At 36.5% G+C, this 22,909-nt stretch overlaps 1 protein-coding gene across 2 annotated transcripts in view; it reads right to left on the bottom strand.

Annotated features, from left to right (window-relative positions):
- Positions 1 to 22,383, bottom strand: part of LOC134539512 (facilitated trehalose transporter Tret1-2 homolog) — a 33,447-nt gene extending 11,064 nt beyond the window's left edge. Inside the window, exons 1-6 of one of the 2 annotated variants that reach the window (XM_063381594.1) lie at positions 22,089 to 22,383; positions 18,631 to 18,763; positions 15,380 to 15,645; positions 14,231 to 14,417; positions 11,256 to 11,431; positions 10,238 to 10,405 (exon numbers count right to left, since the gene is read on the bottom strand). In XM_063381594.1, the coding sequence (XP_063237664.1) occupies positions 10,238 to 10,405; positions 11,256 to 11,431; positions 14,231 to 14,417; positions 15,380 to 15,645; positions 18,631 to 18,763; positions 22,089 to 22,163 (1,005 nt within the window). In that variant the 5' untranslated portion in view covers positions 22,164 to 22,383. The remainder of the gene's footprint in view (positions 1 to 10,237; positions 10,406 to 11,255; positions 11,432 to 14,230; positions 14,418 to 15,379; positions 15,646 to 18,630; positions 18,764 to 22,088) is intronic. The other variant, XM_063381593.1, reaches the window with a different exon arrangement.
- Between the last annotated feature and the right edge of the window lie 526 nt (positions 22,384 to 22,909).

Below are 22,909 nucleotides of genomic sequence, written 5' to 3'. Positions count from 1 at the left end.
GATCCGAGCCACCTAGTGTATACTACTGCGAGGTTGCCGAAGTAGGCTCGGGTCGGGACGAATTTCGCTGTGAAGAAACAAAGGTTTTAATACATGGAAAATTATCCCAAAGCCGAAAATTTGTACAGTAGTAGAATGAACATTTCTTAGTAACACGTCAAAAGTTTAAGTACTGCCGCAAACCTTGTGCGTCACACCAAAAACGAGCAGTTAAGTCCAAAATGACAATTTTTTGCAACGATCCACAATAATGGATATTGCAAATGCAGTTTATGGAGTAGACCGTCAGTATGGAACCTAAAATAATCTAGAAACATTGCCCTATCTGAGGATAGTGATAAAAAGCACAAAGTTTAAACATGTTTCTATAAAATAGACCTTTTAAATCATTAAAGTTAACGAATTCACTTTCATTCAATTTTAAGGAAATATAAATACATCTTACATAAACTTAAAGAGCCCAACGTGGAAATCGCTTAAAGTAATCATTGTTGCATATTTATTCATTTTTAAATTGGTATATATTTTAAGTGTCTCATACAATTAGTCTGACCACTAAAGCGATCCGAGCCACGTAGTGTATACTACTGCGAGGTTGTGGAAGTAGGCTCGGGTTGGGACGAATTTCGCTGTTAAGAAACAAAAATGTTTAATACATGGAAAATTATCCCACAGGAAAAATTTTGTACAGTAGTAGAATGAACATTTCTTAGTAACACGTCAAAAGTTTACCGATGAAACCTTGTGATCACACCAATAATGAGCAGTTGGGTCCTTAATGATAATTTCTACAATGATCCACATAAATGTTTCGTAAATTTAATAACTTTAATACTTTTTAAAATCGGTTCTCATTATGGCACCAAAGTAATATAAAAGAATGTCCTACATGGTAACTGTGATAAACACCTCAAAGTTTAAACGTCCTATTATTAAATTGGTAATTTTAATCATAAAAGGTAAGAAAAAAATATTTCTTTTGTAGAAATTTGACTACATATTACATAAATATGTTGAGCGTAACGTCAAAATCACTTCATAAATATTGTCTGTATTTTTTTTTTTTTTTAAAGGTTTAAATGTGTATATTTTGAGTGTCTGGTACAATAGTCTGACCACTGATGTATTTCAAGCTGCGTAGTGTGTGTGCAGCAGTGTTAAAGTCGCTCGTGCTGGGACGTTTTTTGCTCCAGAAAACTAAGGTTTTTAATGTATGGTAATTCCAGACTGAATTTTACTCTGAAAGAATAAAAGTTTCCTAACTGCATGTGATTTTTGTTGCAAACGTAGATAAAAATCTTCCAGGATGCGATTTGCTTATGTAAAAATGTTAGTATGATCGACTCTTTAATTTCTAAATTATAAATCAATAACAATAGAACTTCCCGGAAAGTTGTGATAAACTGACGATATTACGCGAGTAGCAGACCCGTACGTGACTACAGAGAAAGGCTATTTTCCTTGACCGTTAGGATTTCTGGGATGAACACCCTCTCACAGCTGGGGTCATAAAATACGGTCAAACTCTTGCAAAAACATCCACCACCGCTCTTTGCCACTAGCAATTCAACGAAGTAAGCTAGGCGCAGCACTCCAATGAATTAACTTAGAAAAAAAATACTAAATATGTAATTTTATCAATACATTTTACAACACAACTTATATTTTATTTATTTTCTGGAAAAAATAATATTATCATACGAATTATGTTATAAAAGTGACAAAACTCAATAAGCACATTTACAGTGTATCGTTTTCTTCAATGGTTATGTAGTAAACTAATTTCATACAATTAAATATATATATATATATATTATAATATAGGTTACATTAAAATTTTGCACAGTTCTGATCTAAAATAATATAATGTATTAGAAATAAAAAATAATTATATTTTTTGGTATTAAAATAATTTTTAATAATAAAATTTTTGTAGCAAAATACGAACACGCATATATAAATCCAGAGGTCCTCTATAATTTTGATTTATAAGTTCCAAGCAGAAATTGTTTATTGTTAATTTTATTGTATCAAAAATCATTCATATAAGAAAAAAGAATATGTATATCTCAATAGGTTTAACATGAATACACCATATCATATGCATTAAATATATTTTAAGTAATCCCTAAATAAGACCAAGTTTATTGAGTGTCGCAGTACGCAGCGTGTTTCAAAGCCCGCCCGCCGTGAAAGATCAGTACAGCCGCAGTACACTGCAACGCTCGGGCAGCTTTAATGAGGCAACTAATTATGCTAGACTCTTTATAAATATACTATCTTAAAGCTAAAAGTATAATTAAAAACATTTATTTAGACATTTTTTCGCATTGGGCTCTTCAAATCGGTGTAAATCGTATTTTTATCTGAGTGGCAAAGATAAAAAATATATATGTCGTGAATTAATCGCTTTATATCATATCTTAAATATTAAAAATTTAAATTTTTTCTAACAACAATGGGTGTATTACAGTTTCTAGATTATTTTGGTAAGTTTACGGACAGTCAAAATTAAAAACTGTATAAATGGGTAGCATTTTAATGGACTGATGCAAGTTGCTGTCACCTAGGACTTAAATGCAAATTTTCGGTGATAACGCACAAGGTCTACAGCGGTAAACTTTCCGTATGTTATTAAGCATAGTCAACTCTACCACAGTACAAAAATTCAGCTTTTGACAAATTGTTCACAGGTTGTCTTGGTTTCCTGGAGTAACACGAAAGTCTACGCGGGGAAGGGCGGCTACCTGATCCGAGAATGAAGGATAGGGCGAGATGGGAAGCGAAGATAAGAGCTGGTTGGGTGTCCGTGTTGGAGAGAGAGAAAGGCGATATTGTGGAAGACCTTCGAAAGATTCCCGCTAGATGGCAGGCCTCAGAGCTGCAACCTCCGACAACCTCCCCTCATAGAAGCTCTCTCGCCACTAACTTGCCAAATCTCACCCGCTAGCTTATATACGTGCTGGCTGGCCGTATAGTAGTAATAAACAAGCATTTATGAAACACTTAAGCTCATTTCCAACAAATTCTGACGAATGACTGTTTTTTGTCCTGCACCAATCCCCTTAATGTCCATTCAACCAATTACTGAAAATATATCAAAATCTCACGGTGTATTTAAAAATAATGTAACCTGGTGGATGAACTTGGTATTTAATCTTCCTGACTTCACTTGCAAAAATAAAACAAATTTGTGCTGTATTAAAAAAAACCGAGCAATTGTAAAATTAATGAAGTTTGCTCAAATGTAGTTTATTTATTATATATTCATAAGTTTACATAAATAAGACAGCTCATTCAACTAATTCACAATATTAAGTGTGCTATTTTTATTGTACTAATTCCAAATGGTCGCGATTCACATATTTTATACGCACGTACATACTGATTGGTTACTAACTTATTCTACTACTTAAAGAAATTGTAACTAACAATTTGCGTTAACAACTCAGTTTAATGTAGTAGTTCGCATAGTAAACTGAAATCTGAAGTGAAGGAAAACCATCGCATTTTCGTTTAGACTAACAGGTGTGGGGTTTCTATGATTTGCTAAGTTTATTCAGTAATAATATATGGAGAATAATTTCCTAATAAATATATATAATTCATTATTTGTTAAAACTACTTGTATGAAACAATCAAACCAAAGGACTAAGCAATAAATTTAATGTTATTATAACAATAGGATAAACAAATAAAATATATTAGTAGGTATTTGCTGCAAGCATATTTTTTGAATCAGTAATATTTTATCGAAAAAAAATGATATTCCATTACCTAAGTTGAAAAATAGCGCGCTTTATAGACGCACAAACAAGTCTATGGGAACTTTAGTAGGAGATTATGTATTATCAGTAGAGCAATGGTGTGACTATTTAAGTTTACCAAATATATTTCAGAATAGTCCAATACCATAAAATTTAATTTGGTAAACTAATACGTTTCCTAATGTTTGCATAAGTTAATACTATATACAGGTTTATGTTCTTACACGCGGGTCAATCATCTTGGCAACATTGGCTCGTGGGTAAAGCAGAAAAAATCGAACACGTTCTAGTACGGTTTTAGCTAATATTTTCGGTATGAAAACCTTTATTCCCAGTTCCAAACCCCTTGAAAGGTTGCTGAAATGCTACCCACACGGGAGCAGGCGCGCTAACAGAAAATTTTTATGAAACTGCTAAGGGAATGGGCATCATAGTGGTCGCAATCATAAATGTACATATACATTTGATATGTAAATATGTGTATGCATTTACACATATATACATATAAAGTGTGTGTGCATATAAAACTAGATTTCTTATTGTTCATTTTTTTTCACATGTATTGTACAACTGTGGAGTTGGTTGAAAACCAGTGATTTTAAACAAGGGACCTTACAGTACAATAAGTTCAAATTAAATTTAAATCTACCTTTAGACCAAAGTATCACTCACTCAAATTTACTACACATCTAATTTACGTCATAAACAGTAGGAAATCAATCATGGCATATCTCATTTTTATGATTCATGCTTTGCCCAAATTTATGTTTCATAATGTATGTGGCAGTATTGTTTTGTTGTTTACTACATAATTGACACTCTACAGGTCCCATTTCTGTATAGTTCTAACTGCTACAACGATAAATAAAATATGTGGTTACGCTAGATAAATTGTAATTATTTTGTATGCTTTAGCCCGAATCAAAAGGAAAGGAACTTGTGTGTCACTGTCATATTAATACTTGCTTATGCTTTTCCTATTCAGAATTAAAGTAGTTCAATATTGCTGTATGCAATGTTACTTGCTTACGCGATCCTCCAACATAAACTGACTTAATTTCTTCATGGTACTTACAGGCATAGTTTTTTACTGTAACAATATGTAAAGCAATTTCGGTTGCGGACAATCCATTTATACAGAGAGCCAAGATGTTAAACATCAAAAATTACAACTCGATCACAAAACATACCACTCAGTCACACTCTTCTTGATAGAGGTGCCTCACGACAGAGGTGTAAAATAGCATAGTTCGAGATTCTCAGCCTGTACCTAATTATTAAGTGCACATAAAACTTGGCACATAGACAGATTTACTTGGAAACAATAAAATAATAATTCAGAATCTAAATTACAAAACATTTCACAGTATTAACTTACGTGACATAGCGTTAGCCTAATAAACACTCTCCGAGCGACTGGCTCGGCTCGCCGGGCGCAGAGATGCACGACACAGGGCAAAGCACTCAAGGTCAAAATATCTAACGCGCATTATCTGTTTTGTAAAATGGCTGGCAGAAGATAAAAACAAAAATAATATACAGAATGAAGCACCCAGTGAAATACATTTTTTAAAATATAAACATTAATGTTTATTTTCTTATGAATAAAGTACGATTTTTAGAAGTTGAATAATACTCTTAAGTTAGATGAAGTCATTATATTATTTTCAGCGAGAGCATTTTGAAACATTAGGCAGCGCAAAGAGACACAATATATTTGTATGCAACTTCGTCATGGTCACAATAAGTGAAAAAAATAATGGAAATAAGAATGCAATTCGACAATATTATAAGGGTTATATCTTTATGAGAATATTTTAAGAAAAAAATATTAACTAAATATTTTTGACAAATACAATTTTTTTTCTGAAGACGCGTTGTTGTAGATGGAAAAGAAAGGTCCATTTACAGTTTAAAAATTTTCATAATAAAATTTTAAGTTTTCCGTACCATGAAACAACTAGGGTCGGCGTTACATTCTACATCAGAATACAGTATGTGCTAAAGATTCATCCTTAGATCGTCTTTCATCAGATACACATTCCTAAAATAATTTCATTTCTAGTGATGCATTTTAATTGCACGTTTCCTTTGAAAAAGCACAACAAGTTTAAAAGGAATGTAGCCTCAAATTTACATATATACGTATTATAATAATTTAACGAACGATTGTTTCGTCAATAGGCCCTACACGTGTTATTATTACACTATAGGAAAGTTTCACAACAAATACTGATAATCCTTCGATTGTTTAATATTAGTTATATAGAATAGTACGATATACATAAAACATGTAAAAACGACAGTGTTCATGAATATCGTAAATAGAAAAAACCTGATATACGACTACGGACCGGTTTTATTAAAGCTTTAAAATTGTTATTATTAGGAATATTGATGTTAAAGAAGGTAACATAAAAAAATCAATTTTAAAATTTGAGATATTTGCTAAATATTTTCATTGCAGGGTTTTAGGTGGTAAATGTTTTTTTGTATAATTCCAAAGCCTAATTTAGGATTGCAGTTAGTGTAGCATAGATAGGCAACACGTAGTTCATAGTCAGCAGTCCGGAGTCGCCAGTCAAAATTACATAACATGACCAAGGCAGTATTTGATTAAACCACATCATCGCAAAAGATTTTCTGATAGGTGAAAATATTTTGGCAGCTGGCGGTCTGGCAGTCCGAAATGAAGTTCGATGATATCCCACTGCTCCACTGGCGACTGCTGGACTGCTGACTGTGGAACAGTTTATCTCCGACTGCCACCTGCCGGTTGCAAGTTGTCAAACTGCCGACTGCGCATTGTGAATAAGGTCCTAGACGCCGAAACGCCCGACGTCGCCTCTTCGTAAGCAAAAAAAAACTAAAAATTGAACATTTATATCCAAATGGTTTTATTCTGCGGGCTATAATGTCAGGCATGCAGTCCGACTGCCGGGCTCGGGTGCTTGATGAGAATGTAACGCGAGACGAGTGGAACGGTATATGCACAGACGATAACTTTTTTCCGCAATGCGTAACACGCCAGCGCAGAGAGAGGTTTAAGTGACACAAGATATTAGTATAAACACAGCGTCGTTTTTTTCTTATTTTAGCGGCGGCTACACATTACACGTCTCTTAGTAACCTGTGGAATTCGTCAAGGTTTTACAAGTAGCAGCGGCAATAATGCAATATGATAGTACTTTTTTTGAACCGCTCTCACAGAGTTCCGTTTGTGTGAGTCTGAGCTTAGTGAGATTGACACGTGTACGTCTCCGAACGCATACACTTCCAACTTCCAGAACCGCACGTATGTTGCTAGACTCCGACGTTTATGGTTTGAATCACCGGAAAAAATATAGAAGTGTGTGCTAATCGTACGCCCAATAATAACATGCAACAAATGCTATTTATGACTTATTATTCTTGTTTGCTGTATAAAATTTTTCAAATGTGTAGAGGTGTTCCCACTACAAACTATCACAGTCAGCCACGGACAGCCGGCAAAATACTATTTGTTTCAATTGTAACTATAATGACAAGCTTCTATGTCCAAATTAAACCTACACTGTCTCAAATACTGCAACATTTATGCATGTTTGCACACACCGAACAGTTTGTAACTAATTGCTTTGGGCACCAAATTCTGCTTACCAAATAAGAACCCCCTCCCCCCCAAAAAAAGGCTCTTCTTATTCTTACGTTTATTCACCATTGCAGTTAAAAAAAAAATACTTTTTTTAATGTTACGTGAAATTCTTTATTTCAACTTGACGTTTTTAAAAAGGTTAAATGCATATTTTGGTTAAAAGTGTTAATTGCATATAAATTTATACCATTAAAAATATTAATGGCAACATATAAAATAAAATAAATACGTATAACAAAGCCATATAAAATCAATTTGAATATATCACTTGTATAATGAAATATTACTTATTCCCAACGATTTGGCATTTACTTCCTTTAATGGTTTTGTTCTTCTTCCGAGGTGCATTCTGTCGTAACCTTGCCTTATGACCCCGCCTGCAGTCACGCTGAATTCCCATGCCGTTCGGCCTCAACACAACTAACTGAGGAATACGCGTGTACTCAGCCCGGTGTGGTGTCCACAGGCCCGGCCTAGCCGGGGTGTTCAGTCCGGGCGAGCGAAGCACAACTGAAAGAGGACGGGAAGAAGAGGCAGCGCGGAGACCCCCCTTCCTCCCGCCCTGACAACCAAGGTCAAGCGGCCGTGGCGGCGCCACATGCCGGAAAGAATATTCGCGCAGCACACGTCGTAGAAATCACGGTTTTTCTCAACATTTTCCGTTGTGACCTAGTGAAAATTATATACGCAGCGAAAGAGAAAGGATTGGTGCACTATCCAAAAGTGGTTTTACGCAATAGTAATGAAAACTGTGAGCTTGGCGTGCCTCTGAAAATACGCTAATTAGGCTTATTCAGCATGCATTTACTAATCGACTATATGTCTGAGACATCTTAAACAACTTTAGGATCATGCCCGGTACCTTAATCTCTTTTATATCCGAAATCGGTAATCGCATGTCAAATAGTTTCGATAAAAACAACTAATTGTTAAACCTCTGCAGCTCACTTTGCACTGCATGTAGGCGGGCCCCTTAAGGCTTGTTCTCATTTGCCATGTTGGATTGATGAATATTTTTTATATATGTATGTAATTGTTGTTCTAGGCCAATTCCTTGCTGACAATAGAAAAATCTACAAATTCATGGTTAATTATGAAAAGCTAAGCATGTCTTCATAATCCAACATTTTGCTTTACTATTTTTGCACATTATCACTAGAGATGGTGTTTTATAATATTTAAATAATTACATTTAACCTAATTAAAGAAAATATCTGTGGAAAAAAAATAACCATCTCGCTGCAACGTAACATTAGTACCACAAACTATAAAATCGTGGTAATTCTGTAGCAGAGTCTATTTTCTGAAAAATTTGTTTAAATAATTTCAAATTACTTTTTTTTACATTCAGACTTGTTTTTTAATCATTCTGTACGAGTAAATTTTGATACTTTCAGTAGATTATAAGTATTTTACAATGTTAACAAGTGGTTACATTTGAAATACCGTGATATGTAAAACTTTTCATTTGCTATGTTAGGTGAAACATTAAAATTATTAGGTTAGGTGAACGTCTCAAGTTGGGTGTGACGTGGGCCGGGGGTTTTCGTTAAAGAATGGTTGGTGATTTTACGGGCGCCACCGTGCATGGGGCACGGACCCAGTGCAGACTCTCGGACAGGGCCGTGACATCGCCCGTGTGAAGTGTGACTCGAACCCCCCTGGACCCAGCCCACTCTCAGCGACGGGTGTCTTAGGGCATCCCACACGCCGCCATGCAGCAGTGTTATACATGTGGGCACAAAGAAGAGAGTAACACCATTTGAAGAACAAGCACTGGTTTATTTGGATCTACACACTCTCGTACACGTAAAGATTTAAACTGAGAAAATCCCCGAGCCACCAGTCATTTTATAATGAGTTGTAGTCCACACATGTGGCCACACAAAGAATTATGTAATCGTAGTTAAAAACTTGTATCGAGTGAAAATACAATTAATTAAACAGCCCGCCGGCCCAGAGTAGCCCCGAGGGTAAGCGTAAAAGGTTTTAGAGAATTAAATAGTAAATAACACAAGCGGAAACTTCTTATCGGTGAATGCAAGCGGTGAGGTCCCGGAGTGCTGGCACGTCTGCTCTCGGCCGGTGGTGACAAAGGACTGGGGCGAGCGAACCTTTGCACAGGCAACCTGGCGGCTACCGATTCGGAGCACAAATTTTATAATACTGGCATAATTGCTGTAAATAAATTTTATTGGTAACATGACTGCTTTGTATGGACATTAAGGAAAAAGCAACAATGCAATATAACAAACACAACATTACTGAGGCAAACCAACATTAACAGGACAAAATAATGTTACTTACAATTCATCCTGTATTAACATAAATCCAAATATTCAATAAAACCATTGGAAAATAACTCTCGAGTGGTACTTTGTAATGCAATTATTGAATGTGCCTTATAATTGATGGTTTAGGCTCTAAACAGTTTCATGCTTCTCCTGAAAAACTTACTTTTTGTGACTGATGTTATTTATGCAATTATTGATTCAAACATATTGATTTTATTGTCAATCTGTGTAGCTTAAAAAAAAATGTGCAAGAAAATAAATTGAGAAAGATTGGTCAAAAAGGTAAAATCCTTCAAATGATATTTCAGCCAAGTCATACATGCAAACACAGTGGAAAAGAGTTGGTGAGACTATCAAAGCTGCTCTAGTTGCCATGTTCAGGAATGAAGATGTACCCTGAAGTGTGCTCCACGCAAGGGGCAGACACCACGGCCCGCTAGTCTCCTCGCCACGTGGCCGGCCGAACGAGTCGCGTTACTGCTGCCATTCCGAACCACTAGAGCGACAATTAGCTTGACAACTGGAAGAAATGAAATGCTCACCTTGAAAATAAACGAGACGTAGAAGATGACAGTGTTCACGCCGCTGAGTTGCTGGAAGAACATCAGCCCCAAACAGACCCCTAGCGCCTTCCTGGCTGCTCGGGTCTTGAACGCTTCGCTGAAGGACAGCTTCTCGCTTGCTATCAGGTCGACTACGTCTTGTATCTCCTGCACACGTGCGCACATCGTGAACACTCATGTCCAGCGCTAGGGGCGGGCTGGTGTGCAACTACGACAGTCATGTGGCCTCTAATACCACACGACAGCTTCTCATGCTACTACTTCAAGCATAACACTTGAATGGATAATCCAAAATAGAGAAAAAGTGTCACCTTTACTAAGATGACAAATTTTTTTTTCAATTATTTATTATTTATTAATTATTATTTATCCATAAAAATTTCACTAATCATCATAAAAAATATCAATTGCATTATTGTATTAATGACAATGGAATTTTTCAATTTTATGGTAACTGCATCAACTTTTTATAAGTGGACCGTTCTAATTCTCATTTATTAAATTTTACATAGTGATCATAGGCCACATACAAATAAAAATGAAGTGAAAATGAAACTAAAGTAGATATTGAATGATGAAAATAAAAGGAGAAAAAAATATACTTTAGAGTTAGGCATACAGCACACTGAAGCATTATTCTGTGATGTGATAACGTCTTATAAATCGATGAACGCCGGCTGCACGCACGAAAAGGCATGACTCATTGTCACGTTCCGCCTGACCCGAGCGTGCAAGAACCGGCCAACCACCGTGCGAGAAAATCATCTATAATATCAAACAGGTTAAGGCGGCCTTTTTAACTAATTGTTCGTGATTATATTTATACAAATAATTTAAATTTAAATTTGCAAAAACCTGTATTTGAAAATTAAAAAGCATGCAATTTTTCATCAATGTTTTCTTATGACGTTATCACGTAAAACTATCGTCCGTAAACAGACTTTACAGACAACTAAGTTACACGTATGTTAGCAAGGCAACATGTACGAGCACACACCTGCAGCTCGGGCTCCGGGTCGTAGTGCTTGCCTCGAAGCCAGCGGAGAGACCTGCGCGCCTTGTTGCCGCAGCCCTTCTTCACGTAGTACACCGGGGACTCCGGCATGAAGACGAAGATCAGGCCGAACAGGACGGGCACGGCGGCACACGCCATGTTCAGGGCAAACACCGACACTGCAACCACCCGCAGACATTCCTCCAACTGCCCACTCTCGTCCACCCCTGCCACAAGGCTTTTCTTCGGCAAGAATAACACAAGAATGCTGGCCCCCTACGGCACCAAGAACGAGACAGAGCTGTTTAAGTGTTCAGGAAGGCGTCGGCTTGGTCGCAGGAGAGCGCGAAGCCTCGGTGGCTGGCTCGTGCCTCTCACATCACTAACTGTTCTCGACGAACAGCCGCAGCACTAACTTCTAACAACAGCTTGGTTTCTATTCCACCCGCTGTTAGTAGGTGCTTTATTGCAGTAGTGTAGCGCCATTCCTTCATGCCGCGTCTTTTGTCGTCTACAATTGTGTTTACACCATGGTCAACTAAATATAAAATAAGAGTTTTTTTGTTGAAAAACCATCCAAAAAATTGGGGAACGTCTTATAACAGAGGAAATGGGAAAATGGGGAAAATGACCAGCAGTTGTAAAAAAAAGTTGAAAAAATTGTTTGAATTTACAGAATTTGGACTTTTTTATATTGAATCTAAGCATTTTTAATGACATTAAATATTAGTTAATGACTTTTTAACTCTCAGAGATTTAGGGAAGAAAATAAAAAAATCATTTAGATTTTTTGTTGTGATTCTGTGCACTGATTTCCTACTAATAATTTTTCTTGGAACCTTGACTTCCATAACCGGGGTGTGTCTTACATTGAGGGTCAACTTATTATCAGGAGAATATGGTACATAGGTAAAACTGCATAGTTATGCCGCTCATAATACTTTTACATTCCTGAGTTACTGCCTACTGCCATTTTAATTTTCACATAGCTGTATTCAAATCAACAAAGTTCCAACACCAACGCATGTGTGCATGTTTGAGTGCATGTAGCCATGCAGCAGTGTTTATCTCATCATCGTACACAATTATCACGTCCATCTTTAACATGTTTTTGTGACGCAACTGTGTCCAAACATTGTTTTTACATTGAGATTTCCTAGGCTTTCTACTGCAACATTTCATTCATGACAAAACTGCTGTAAAGTGCGTGCTTGTTTTTATTGAAGAAACTGACAAAAAAAATTGACAAGGAAATAGCCTGCGGTTTTTACATTCTATGTGTGACCCGGCTAAGCACACAGAGAAACATAAAAAAAAACAAAGACAAACAATGTTCTTTAGGAATATTTCATTACGATAGTTGCGTTCTACGTTATTTGGAAATAAAAGAGTTTATTAAATTACTTTTGTTTATTTCCCAAAGAAAAAATGTTTTTTTCTCATCGTAACATGGCTTCAGTACACAATTTTACACATGAATTTAGTTCGAAAGCTTTGTTACTTGTACAGTTTTTTGTTTTTTCATATACAAATTTTTACGAGGTCTTTGAATTTCGATATGATGAGGTCCAAATACAAACCACAGCACCATACATCTTGCCATTGATGGTCGAGGAGTCTTGTCACTCGCCAAAAAAAAATTATTTTAGTAATGTTCCTTGGTTAACTACATAACTCAAGGTATCGTCGATCGCGGACCGGAATCACGCGAAGTCGGGCCGATGCCGACGCCTAGGGCCTAAATTTCCAATAAAATTGTCCAAAGATAAAAAATTTAGGTTAAAAAAATGTGGCCTGGCCCCAGCCCCTAGGCCTAAAGTTGTCCCTTAGTAACTTTTCATAATATGGCATGGCTTGCCAACGACGTAACCGGGTTCGGCGACGAGACTACCTTCCCTTGTAAAGGTGAAGACAAGGGAGGCAACCCCGTGGGCCAACTGACCAATCAGAGCACAGAATTCAGAAACATGACCATATAAGGAAATTCGGACGGGCGCATCACTCCATGCCAGGGCTCGCGCTGATTGGCTGGCTAGTGGTAGCCTCTAGAGAACCTTCCCAACGGTCGCTACAGCTGTGCGTCCATGTAACGCGTAAATCCCAAACACGCATTTACAAGATGAAAAATAACTTTCTGGCCCAAGTGTGTCACACCTGTCCGCTCTTCCTTCTGTACCTTCCAGACTATTCTCGAAATATTACACTAGCAATATCCAATAGAATTTAGAATTACCCAATAAATTTAAATACAATGTTCAAAATTTAGTAATCAAAGTTGAAATTCATACTGTATTAGAAATTTTAGTTTAAAAATTAGGTCCTATAAAATTATAGTCTACACTGATTTAAACAAAACAATTACTGAAATTAATTATCAAATATCAAAATTGTTATGAACTGGAGTTAACACACAAATTAATAATTAAGTATCTCGGAAATAAGTATTTTAATGCTTTCCATGAAATTTAACCAAAGTAATTAATAACAATTCTTAACAGCTCTGAACCATTATCCTTATATACATACATATAAAAAAAATTATTATCCTTCATATCAAAGTTATTCTTGATCAATATTCTTAGACCCAAAAAATATATATATATCAAATCCTCATTGTGCAATGCTACACAGTCTTTTCTCTCTTGGGAAAGATGGAAGGAAAACAAGGGTATAAAAAATAACGTTCTTATTTTACTTTGTATTTTTTGTTAGACAGAGCTAAGATGGAGGGTGAGGAAGGACCATAAAGGATGGAAAGGGGAAAGCTGGACATCAGTGCTGTTTCTTACACGGCAATAAGGCGAGACACGGACCATAAAGATACCACTTGTATTCTACTGGAGTCAGTCACATGAGGCGACTCATATTCAAAGGTGACCTATACGGTGAAAATGTTTACCCAAAATTAAGAATGTGACCGATAGAAGGGGCAACCCTTACCGCGGGTTGGTTGTAGCCAGAAGCGGGAGGATGCTCACCTGCAGGCACGGCGCCCAGCACGTACACGAAGAGGATGCCGCACGTGAACATGAGCTGGAAGTAGGTGCCGAGCACGCCCCTGATGTCGCTCTCTGCTATCTCGCTGATGTAGATGGGCACGGTGAGGGTGAACGCCCCTCCCGCCATGCCCGTCAGGAGGCGCCCCACGTAGTACAGTGGCACCGCCTGCCATCACACATCACACACCAGTCACACTCCGATTAACAATTCCATTAAGTACTTGCGTTGATTAACATCAACTCAAAACATAATTTATCAGCTTAAAAAAAAATTCGGTAGCTCACTGTTTAGTCAAGGGAAACAATAAAGCACAACTTTAAACATCACTCAAACAAATTTGTAGTAATCTAGGATTATATAGTCGGTGACTGTTGACTGTTAAGCTCATAAAGGTTGAGCCTGGCATTCGACAGACAAACATGAACTGCAGGTTCTTCACCTAAACAAAAGTTGGAAACACATGAATATGACATGGTATATATATATATAGCTTCCCAAGACTAGTACATGCCTTTGAAGTTGCAACTGAACCAGTTGTATATTAAAAATAATACAGAGTACATATAATGAAACACCAAGCATATGGTAATGTCTACAAACACTGCAAATATTGTCGCTGAAGTAAAATTATTTGTTTGAAATAATTCAGGGCATCACCCTTATTTCACATAAATTTTTGTGATGCAAGGCTAATTAGTAATTTATGTGTCAAAAGTAAAAATAAGGTTGTCTTGTTGTATTAATGTTTACCCCACAGTTTTCCAGAATAAAAAGTGACATATTTAACCTTCAATTTTTTTCCCTCCTGTTTGAAAATGACTATTTAGGAAAAAAAAAAACAATTTATTTAAATGTTGCATGGTAAGCTGATGGATGTCATGGCTCATGCCCCTGGGCTGTCTCGCGCCACCCTGGAGTCCCCACGCCCCCGCGGGTCCCAACCAACCATCCCCACTTTTAAACGTTGCATGCCGTTCCATGCGACTAGTCATGCAGCATATTGTGTTTGTAAGTTTTTAGCACAACTAAGTTGCCATTCTACAGGTTTTTATTTATTTTTTCATTCTTACGATGTCTGACTATTGAAAGAAGCCACCGACACGGATGGCACAGGACAGGTGCGCTACCTGGTCGGCCCACGCGATCAGCAGCCAGCCCGCGGTGAAGGGGGCCACGAGGCCCAGCATGGTGCGCTTGCGACCCACCGCGTCCACCAAGTAGCCCACCGCCAGCACCGCGATGCCCGCGCCCACGTTCACCAGCGACCCGATCCACGTCCACTGCTCCTCCGTGAGCAGGCCGGGCCCCGGGTTCAGGTCCGAGCGCACCAGCTTGGTGCCGTTGGGCGCCGTCCACGCCAGCACCGTCCCCAGCGCGAACGGCCCCAGCGTGGCTGCAGCGAGACCCCACACAACGCACTGCCGCGTCTTCAACAGGACAGCTATTTCCGTCACTCGTGTTCATTAGCACTGAGATGACATTTCCTGAAACTTGGGGGTCATACCACCACGACAACTAACTTTAGTTTCGAAAATAGAATCTACTAAAATTGGAAAAACATTTATCTGTAACCTACTCAAAGCATAATATATTTAAAATGTTACTGAAATCACTACTCTCTTGAATTTTAATAAAAACCATTAAAGAAATTCAAAACATGCATAATTTTTTACAATGACATACAAAAACCTTTCATAAAAAAAACTATAAAAACTATGTGACACTTGAAAAAGATCCGGTATGGTGTATATAGCAGACTTACCGTACACATGGTATGTATACTGGCAAAAAAAAATATGTGAATGTAAAATAAATACAATAATAATATGTTTGCACTTATTGATACTACCAGTTCCTTCTGCCATTGAAAACAATCTCACCATCATCAGTTCTTCAGCTGCATCTAAGAAGATAGCTCAAATTACCTCACCAAACAGAAATATAGTTCCCGGATCAGAAACAGCACACACTTTAAAAATGCACTAGATTGTTTGAAAACTATAGCCTTATGTTTGTAAATTAAGTTTGCTTGTTTTAAATATGAAAATTGTAAGGTGACTTGGGGCAACTCTGGCACACAAACCTAGCCCTTACCAGCCAATAGACCTATTATTTTAACTTTTAATTTTGACAAATAGCAAATCACTGATACTTCTCTATTATTTTAATGAATTTAAAAGAAAATTTTCAAACATCTGGAAATTTGACAGACCACAAACTAAGGTAGCAGACTACTTTTGATATATTTTCTACTTGAATTTTTATATTCTTGCTAAAAGAGAACACTTCTGTAATTGTCCCATTTATTTGCTACAATTGCCCCTATAGCTTAATAAAATGGGGCAATTATAGCACACCTGTAAAATGATGCAACTATAGCATATTTTGGTAATAGGTGGTCATTAATGCCCTCTGATAAAATAGGGCGGTTATAAACCCCCTGGTAAAATGGGCTCTTTCACAATGACTGGTAAAATGGGGCACTTAAGGCAATCCTGGAAAATGGGGCAATTATAGCACCTCTCTAAAACTAAATTGTTGTAGTACCCCTTTTAAAATGGAATAATTATAGCAACCCTGGTACAATGTGGCAATTTTAACATCCCTTATGAAATGGGGCAATTATATCCCTCTATTAAATGGAGCAGATAAAAAAAACTTAGTGAAATGGGGCACTTATCATTACTCATAACATGGGGCAATTATAGCACCCCTGAAAACTGGAGAAATCATAGCAACCTTGGTAAAAATTGCAATTTAAACATCCCTGGTGAAATGGGGCTAATATAGCCCTCTGGTAAAATGGGGCAGTTATAAACCCACTGGTACATCCATAATTTATTGTAATATAAAGTTATTCTTTTTTTTTCCTTGTACAAGTGGCAGTCTTTGTCTTGGCCTGTTTGCAAATAGCATGGATCATATATTGAATTGCAACATTTCACGCTTCACCGATACTAATCATATCATGACATTGCCAGCACTATTGCATGGGATTTGGCACTTTAGTTGTGTCGTTTGTTTCTGATAACGCTTACTATTATCTGTGCCCTTTTGCGTATCAGGAGTTTGGTTAAAGCCGTTGCAATTTTTGTTCAAAAAATTGTTAGCACGATTCATCGCAGCATTTACCTTGCTTATTGTAACTGTCTGTCTGCTATTACTAAGTATTGTTTTCCCAGAGTTGTATCAGCTACGACTTTATACTCTGACGTATATGTGTTATACCAGTATTACAGTGTATGTTTGCTCTTCGTACAATAAGCTCCTTATAACGAATTGGGCACGGCTGAGTTCTGCGTAGGTATATTGAATTCATAATTGTTTACCTCGAGATTTTGATCACGATACGTGTACTTCTCCTACCATTTTGTATTGACGTGCCATTTACATTACTACATGTCGTTATAGAGATTAGAATTGGAACTTGTTTTCCATACAGCAATTATGGTTAAATTCTGTGCAGTATTCACTCCCTTGTTGTTAACGGATTATATTTTATCACAATCTTACATTTGTTGCTTACGTTTTAATTGTATTGAAGTATTGTAAATTCCCTAACTTCATAATGGGCAATTATTGCATTTTTTTTCCATTTTGACTGTTTGCAGTATTATGCTTGTAACTGAGCCCAGTAATATATTGTGAAAACTTATAGCATTTTTGTAAATGGTTTGATGTACCTGCTGTATGCACATCAAAGTTAATTACATGATTCTTTTCTATGTGATAATCTGATAATAGTACATCTTTCCTATGATCGTGCTGATCAAATTTTTTTTACATGAACCAAACTCTTTGAGAATAAAAGCCAACTGGCTTATGAAATAGAATTGATTATTTCGTACTTACTTTCCTAATGCAATGCCATTGGTTAGCTAAGCACACATTCTGCCTATTCACAGTAGATTGAATTACGACTCTATTTTTGGTTGATCTTGCCTTCTGATTGTCTAGTTTGTGTGGTTGTCGCTGCATGGACTTTGGAGGCTGATCGATCGGACTTGGTTCCAACAGGCTTCAAAATAACTTTAAAAAACCCTGCCTGGCTTAAAAATCATCAGGTAACGTGTTAAGAAATCTTCAGGTGGCCATTTTGTTGTTTATAAGAGGCAGTTTTTTAAAACAATTTTATTCTTGCACCATGTAGGTGTAATGCTAAAACACACATTACTGAATAAAGTTGGAAAACTGAAATACATAGAAATTATAGGCCCTTTCCCCACGGGACACTAGCTAGTCCACAAGTTGCTGTTCACCATTTTTGACCCAAGTTGTAAAAGAAAGCCGGCGTGTACCCGGCTCACCGAAACACAGATGAGTGCGACACTTCCAATAAGTAAAGCACAGCCCTCCGTCCAAGCAGTTATCTGTGTACCTGACAGAGCTGCAACGTACTGACGAGACTTGGTAGTTGGTATCGGCACGTCATCTGCTCCAATCACGTAGTCTTTAGCTCCCCGCCCAGAGCCACGTATGCCAGCAAGTAGAGGTGTATCTTCTTCACTGACCTGACATTAGGATCACTATCAGTTCCACTGTAAACTGTATTGTTACAACTTAGTTGACATCCAGTTCACAATAAACATGATCTTGCCTAAAGCACTTCCATATTGAAGGGGTAGACCATTCTGTGGAGTCTTCAGACAAAAGAATGAAACCTTACAGGGGGTAGCAGATCTTTCAGTAGCCACAAAGACCAGTGACTGACCTTGGTAATGCATCTCCAACGCACATTGCTAAGCTGTGTGCTGTGCAATGCATTGGTGCAAGCAACAGGAGACCATAGCCAAAAATCTTTTGTCAAAATTGGCATAACGCATAAGCCAAATGCCAATCTCTAGCCCAGTGTACTCACCAGCTTGAAGACGGTGATGAAGCTAAAATATATGCTTGAAGCAGAGTTAAAAAAATGGTTCCACAAATATTCTGGCCGAGATTTCAAGGGTTTGAAAGAAGAATAAAAAATTCAGGACCACGGCCATAACACTGATATCAGTTAAGACCAAATGTTTCTTTTTTCAGTTTTTATCAGTTACATCATTTAAAGTATTCAATACAATGTTAACAAAAATATTAAAAAGTAAACACTCATAGAGCAAATGCATCATAGACAATCCTGAGAATGTTTGAGAATGCTCAGAACTCTTCAGTTACTAATAGGCATGCTTACTCTTTGAGCATAAACATCCTGCACTTGTATTTGACTCTGATTCAGGATTTGGCAGCACAAATTAAGGTCTATATTCCTAAAGAGATTAATAACTTTTCAAAGTTAAAACTGGGATGTTCACATTTATACCTTACAATTTAAATAATAACAATTTTCCATCACATCTACATTTCAAGATATAGCTTCTTTTTTGACGTGACATCTAATAAATCTATGAACGCCGGCTGCACGCACGAAAAAGTGTCCCGTAATGCACAGTGTCCCACTACGATGTGTCCCGTTACGCTCATTGTACGCTTGCGCGGCATCTATCTCTCTTCCACTCAATTGGAACAACCATCGATTTGAATTTTCAATCATGTTTTCGTCGTTTGAATTATTAATATTATGTAATTTAACGATCGTCCACCGATTTTCAGCACAATCAGTACGGTTATTTAAAAGTAATGTTGAATTTTCAAATACATTTTTGTACAAACAATGGTGTTTTACAGTTACACATAATAATTCAAATTACACCCAGGATCTTTTGCACAATGTTTTAAAAAATATTGTAACACATTATAAATAGTTTGGTGTATTTGGGATGCATATTTGTTATAAAATCGTATTATATAAACGAAATAATATTATTCCCCTACGGTGCTGTCATCTACGGTGACGGAGGCGAACCGAACGAATCGTGCTATCTATCCGCGACACGTGAACTATTTCGTCGACTGTTTATAAAGTGAAGTGAAAAGTTAATGTGGTTTTCATTGCTTATTACAACAACAATTTTGGCAATAAAGGTTAATTATTCTTGCATTTTAAAAATATGATTACTAGAATAATTTCAAGTATTTATTATTTTATTATTAAAATAAAAATGATTCAATTTTATTCATAAAAGTATGCAATCATTTCAACAATGTTTTTTTATGACGTCACGTTAAACTATTGTCCGTAAACTGACTTTACAGACAACAATTTTTTTTTTAAATTGATTTACACACATTTAGCTTCGAATTAAAAATAGACCGAAATAGTATTCTGAGTAGGTAGAGCCTCAACATGAAGTCCAGATGTGTTGGCTGAGGTGTGGTGGCAACACTGCACACACGTCCTTGCCGCAGCTCGCAGTCTGAGCACAACAGCACGGCCCTGGTCAGGCCACGCGCCTCCCAGAAAGGCAATACACGTCCCATTTCCGAACGCATTTCCCCCAACAATTCATTCCATGAATACCCATTGGCATTTCATTATCGTTAATAAGACCGGCAACACAATTAAAACACAACATGGTAACACCCACTTCACTACAGACTATCTAATGTGACATATAAAATATAATTTCTCAGAAACCGGTAGGAATTTAGAAACTCCGTTTTTAGGGTGAATAGAAAAAGTCTTAAGTATTCAAAAAAATTAATTTTCAAAATGTTATTATTTTACTATGGAAAAGCAGCGATGTAAAAATATTACCTAAAAAAGGTAATTCAGGATTCTATAACAGATAACTCATTTTTAGAGAAGCCAAAACCACACCATACAATACTTCAACTACCAATTTTCCAGATTACATCCCGATATGGTAGAGATACTGATGAAGTCATAAACAAGGCAGTGCTTAAAAAATTAAGACCTATGCGTGGTTACGGTACAAGCACTGGAATAGGGCGTTTTGGCTGGGTTAGACTCACTTGATTGTTTTGCTCAAGATAGTGTTATTGAAGAAATTACATTTGCTTACAAAATATATTTTTGGTATTGCATTCTCTACTAGCATAGTTTACTAAAATACTTTACGATATCTGAGAAGTTAAAATCCTATAAAACATTATTTTTAAAAAACATCTATCTCAAAATATGATAAATCGGGTGGGATTGTAGAATAGTATATGATAAACTGGGTGGGGTTGTAAAATAGAATGATACTTTAGATTTTATATAATAACGGCAAAATCATAAGATAAAATAAGTAGGACTATAATATACTAAGTGGTACCTAGGATATTGAAAACAATTTTAAAATTAGGTTATTAAAAGTGATATCAGAAAAAATGATTGTAGGCAGGATTGCAGTAAACCAATAAATAATGTAGGAAATTTATCTAACGTATCATATTCTATTCTAGAATAACTAGGGCTGTAGAAAAGAATGAGTTACCAGTACCTAATAATTAGTTTAATAAAGAATCATTTTAAGCGAAAAGTGCATGTGAATGATCCCCGCCCAAAACACCCAAATTCTCGCGCTTGTCCCGGAAGGCTGTAGGGGTGATGATGGCATAGCACCATATCGTTGGTGACCTCATCAATATTGTTATATATCAGGTCTATATAAAAGTAATTTCGGATTTTTAGCATTTTTTTTTCGCAAATAACGCTACTCTACATATTTACCAAGAATTATCAAAACACATTGGACCTAACCTAACCAATTGTTTTCAATTTATTGTTTAATACATCTAACCAAAAAAAACTTGTAAAAACGGTTAACTAATAATAAACTACTATATTTTACAAAACACTCGCTTAAAAAAAGATTCAAAAAAAATGTCTGGAAGTAAAAAAAAATTAAAATTTTTATAAAATGTTTTACAGAAGACACTTCCTTCATCAGAATTACAAATCCTAAAAAAAATTTGTTACCAAAAAAACACAGAATTGAAACCACTTACAACACTAGGTGATAAAATATGATTCTGTAGATCTCGTGCATTATGTCTAAGAATTTTTTGATTATCTTGCTTCATGTCTACACAAAATACCGGTCTCTTTAAGACAAATTCTTGCCAAACTTAAATTCAACAATTAATAACTGGCCACAATTATTAGACCAATACATTGAATCTTTTAACATTAATCCTATCAAATTCTATAAACTGCTGAATTGAATCAAAAGGTCATTTTCAAAACTCGTTCCGCGGACGATCATGTGACTTGTGACATAATGTCATGTGATTTCTAACAATTAAAAATCTAAAAAAATAAGGTATCTTCCAGAACTTGAATGATTACTGTTACCATAGACTATGTATAAAGAGGAAGCCTAAGATGTCCATCAAATTCTGTCCCTGCCCGAACAAGTCCAAATATTCACCTTCGGCAACCATGGATTTATTTATATATATTTATAATTCACTGTTTATTTTAATGTAGCTATACTAATCTAACTAACCGTCCATAGTGTTTTAAAGTGTCTCAATGTAGCTAACCTAACCGACCACTTTTAATATTTCAATTAATTTTCCTGCGCAAAAATAAAACAAATCCCGAGGTTAGCCGAAAGTGAATATTAGGGCGTGTTCGGGCAAGGACAGAACTTGATGGACATCTTAGGCTTTTCATGTATAAAGAGTGAGAAAGAAGGGAGGCAGAGAGAGAGAGAGAAAGATGGAGAGAGAGAGAGAGGGATTAGTACATGTCGTGATACCAAATATAGTGACGAAAATTTCAATTATGTTATTTGGTAATACATTGTAGGACCAGAACGTGTCTA

This window comes from Bacillus rossius, chromosome 15 (assembly GCF_032445375.1).
Source record: "Bacillus rossius redtenbacheri isolate Brsri chromosome 15, Brsri_v3, whole genome shotgun sequence".
NCBI classification, from domain to species: domain Eukaryota; kingdom Metazoa; phylum Arthropoda; class Insecta; order Phasmatodea; family Bacillidae; genus Bacillus; species Bacillus rossius.
This window is presented reverse-complemented; position numbering and strand designations above follow the sequence as displayed.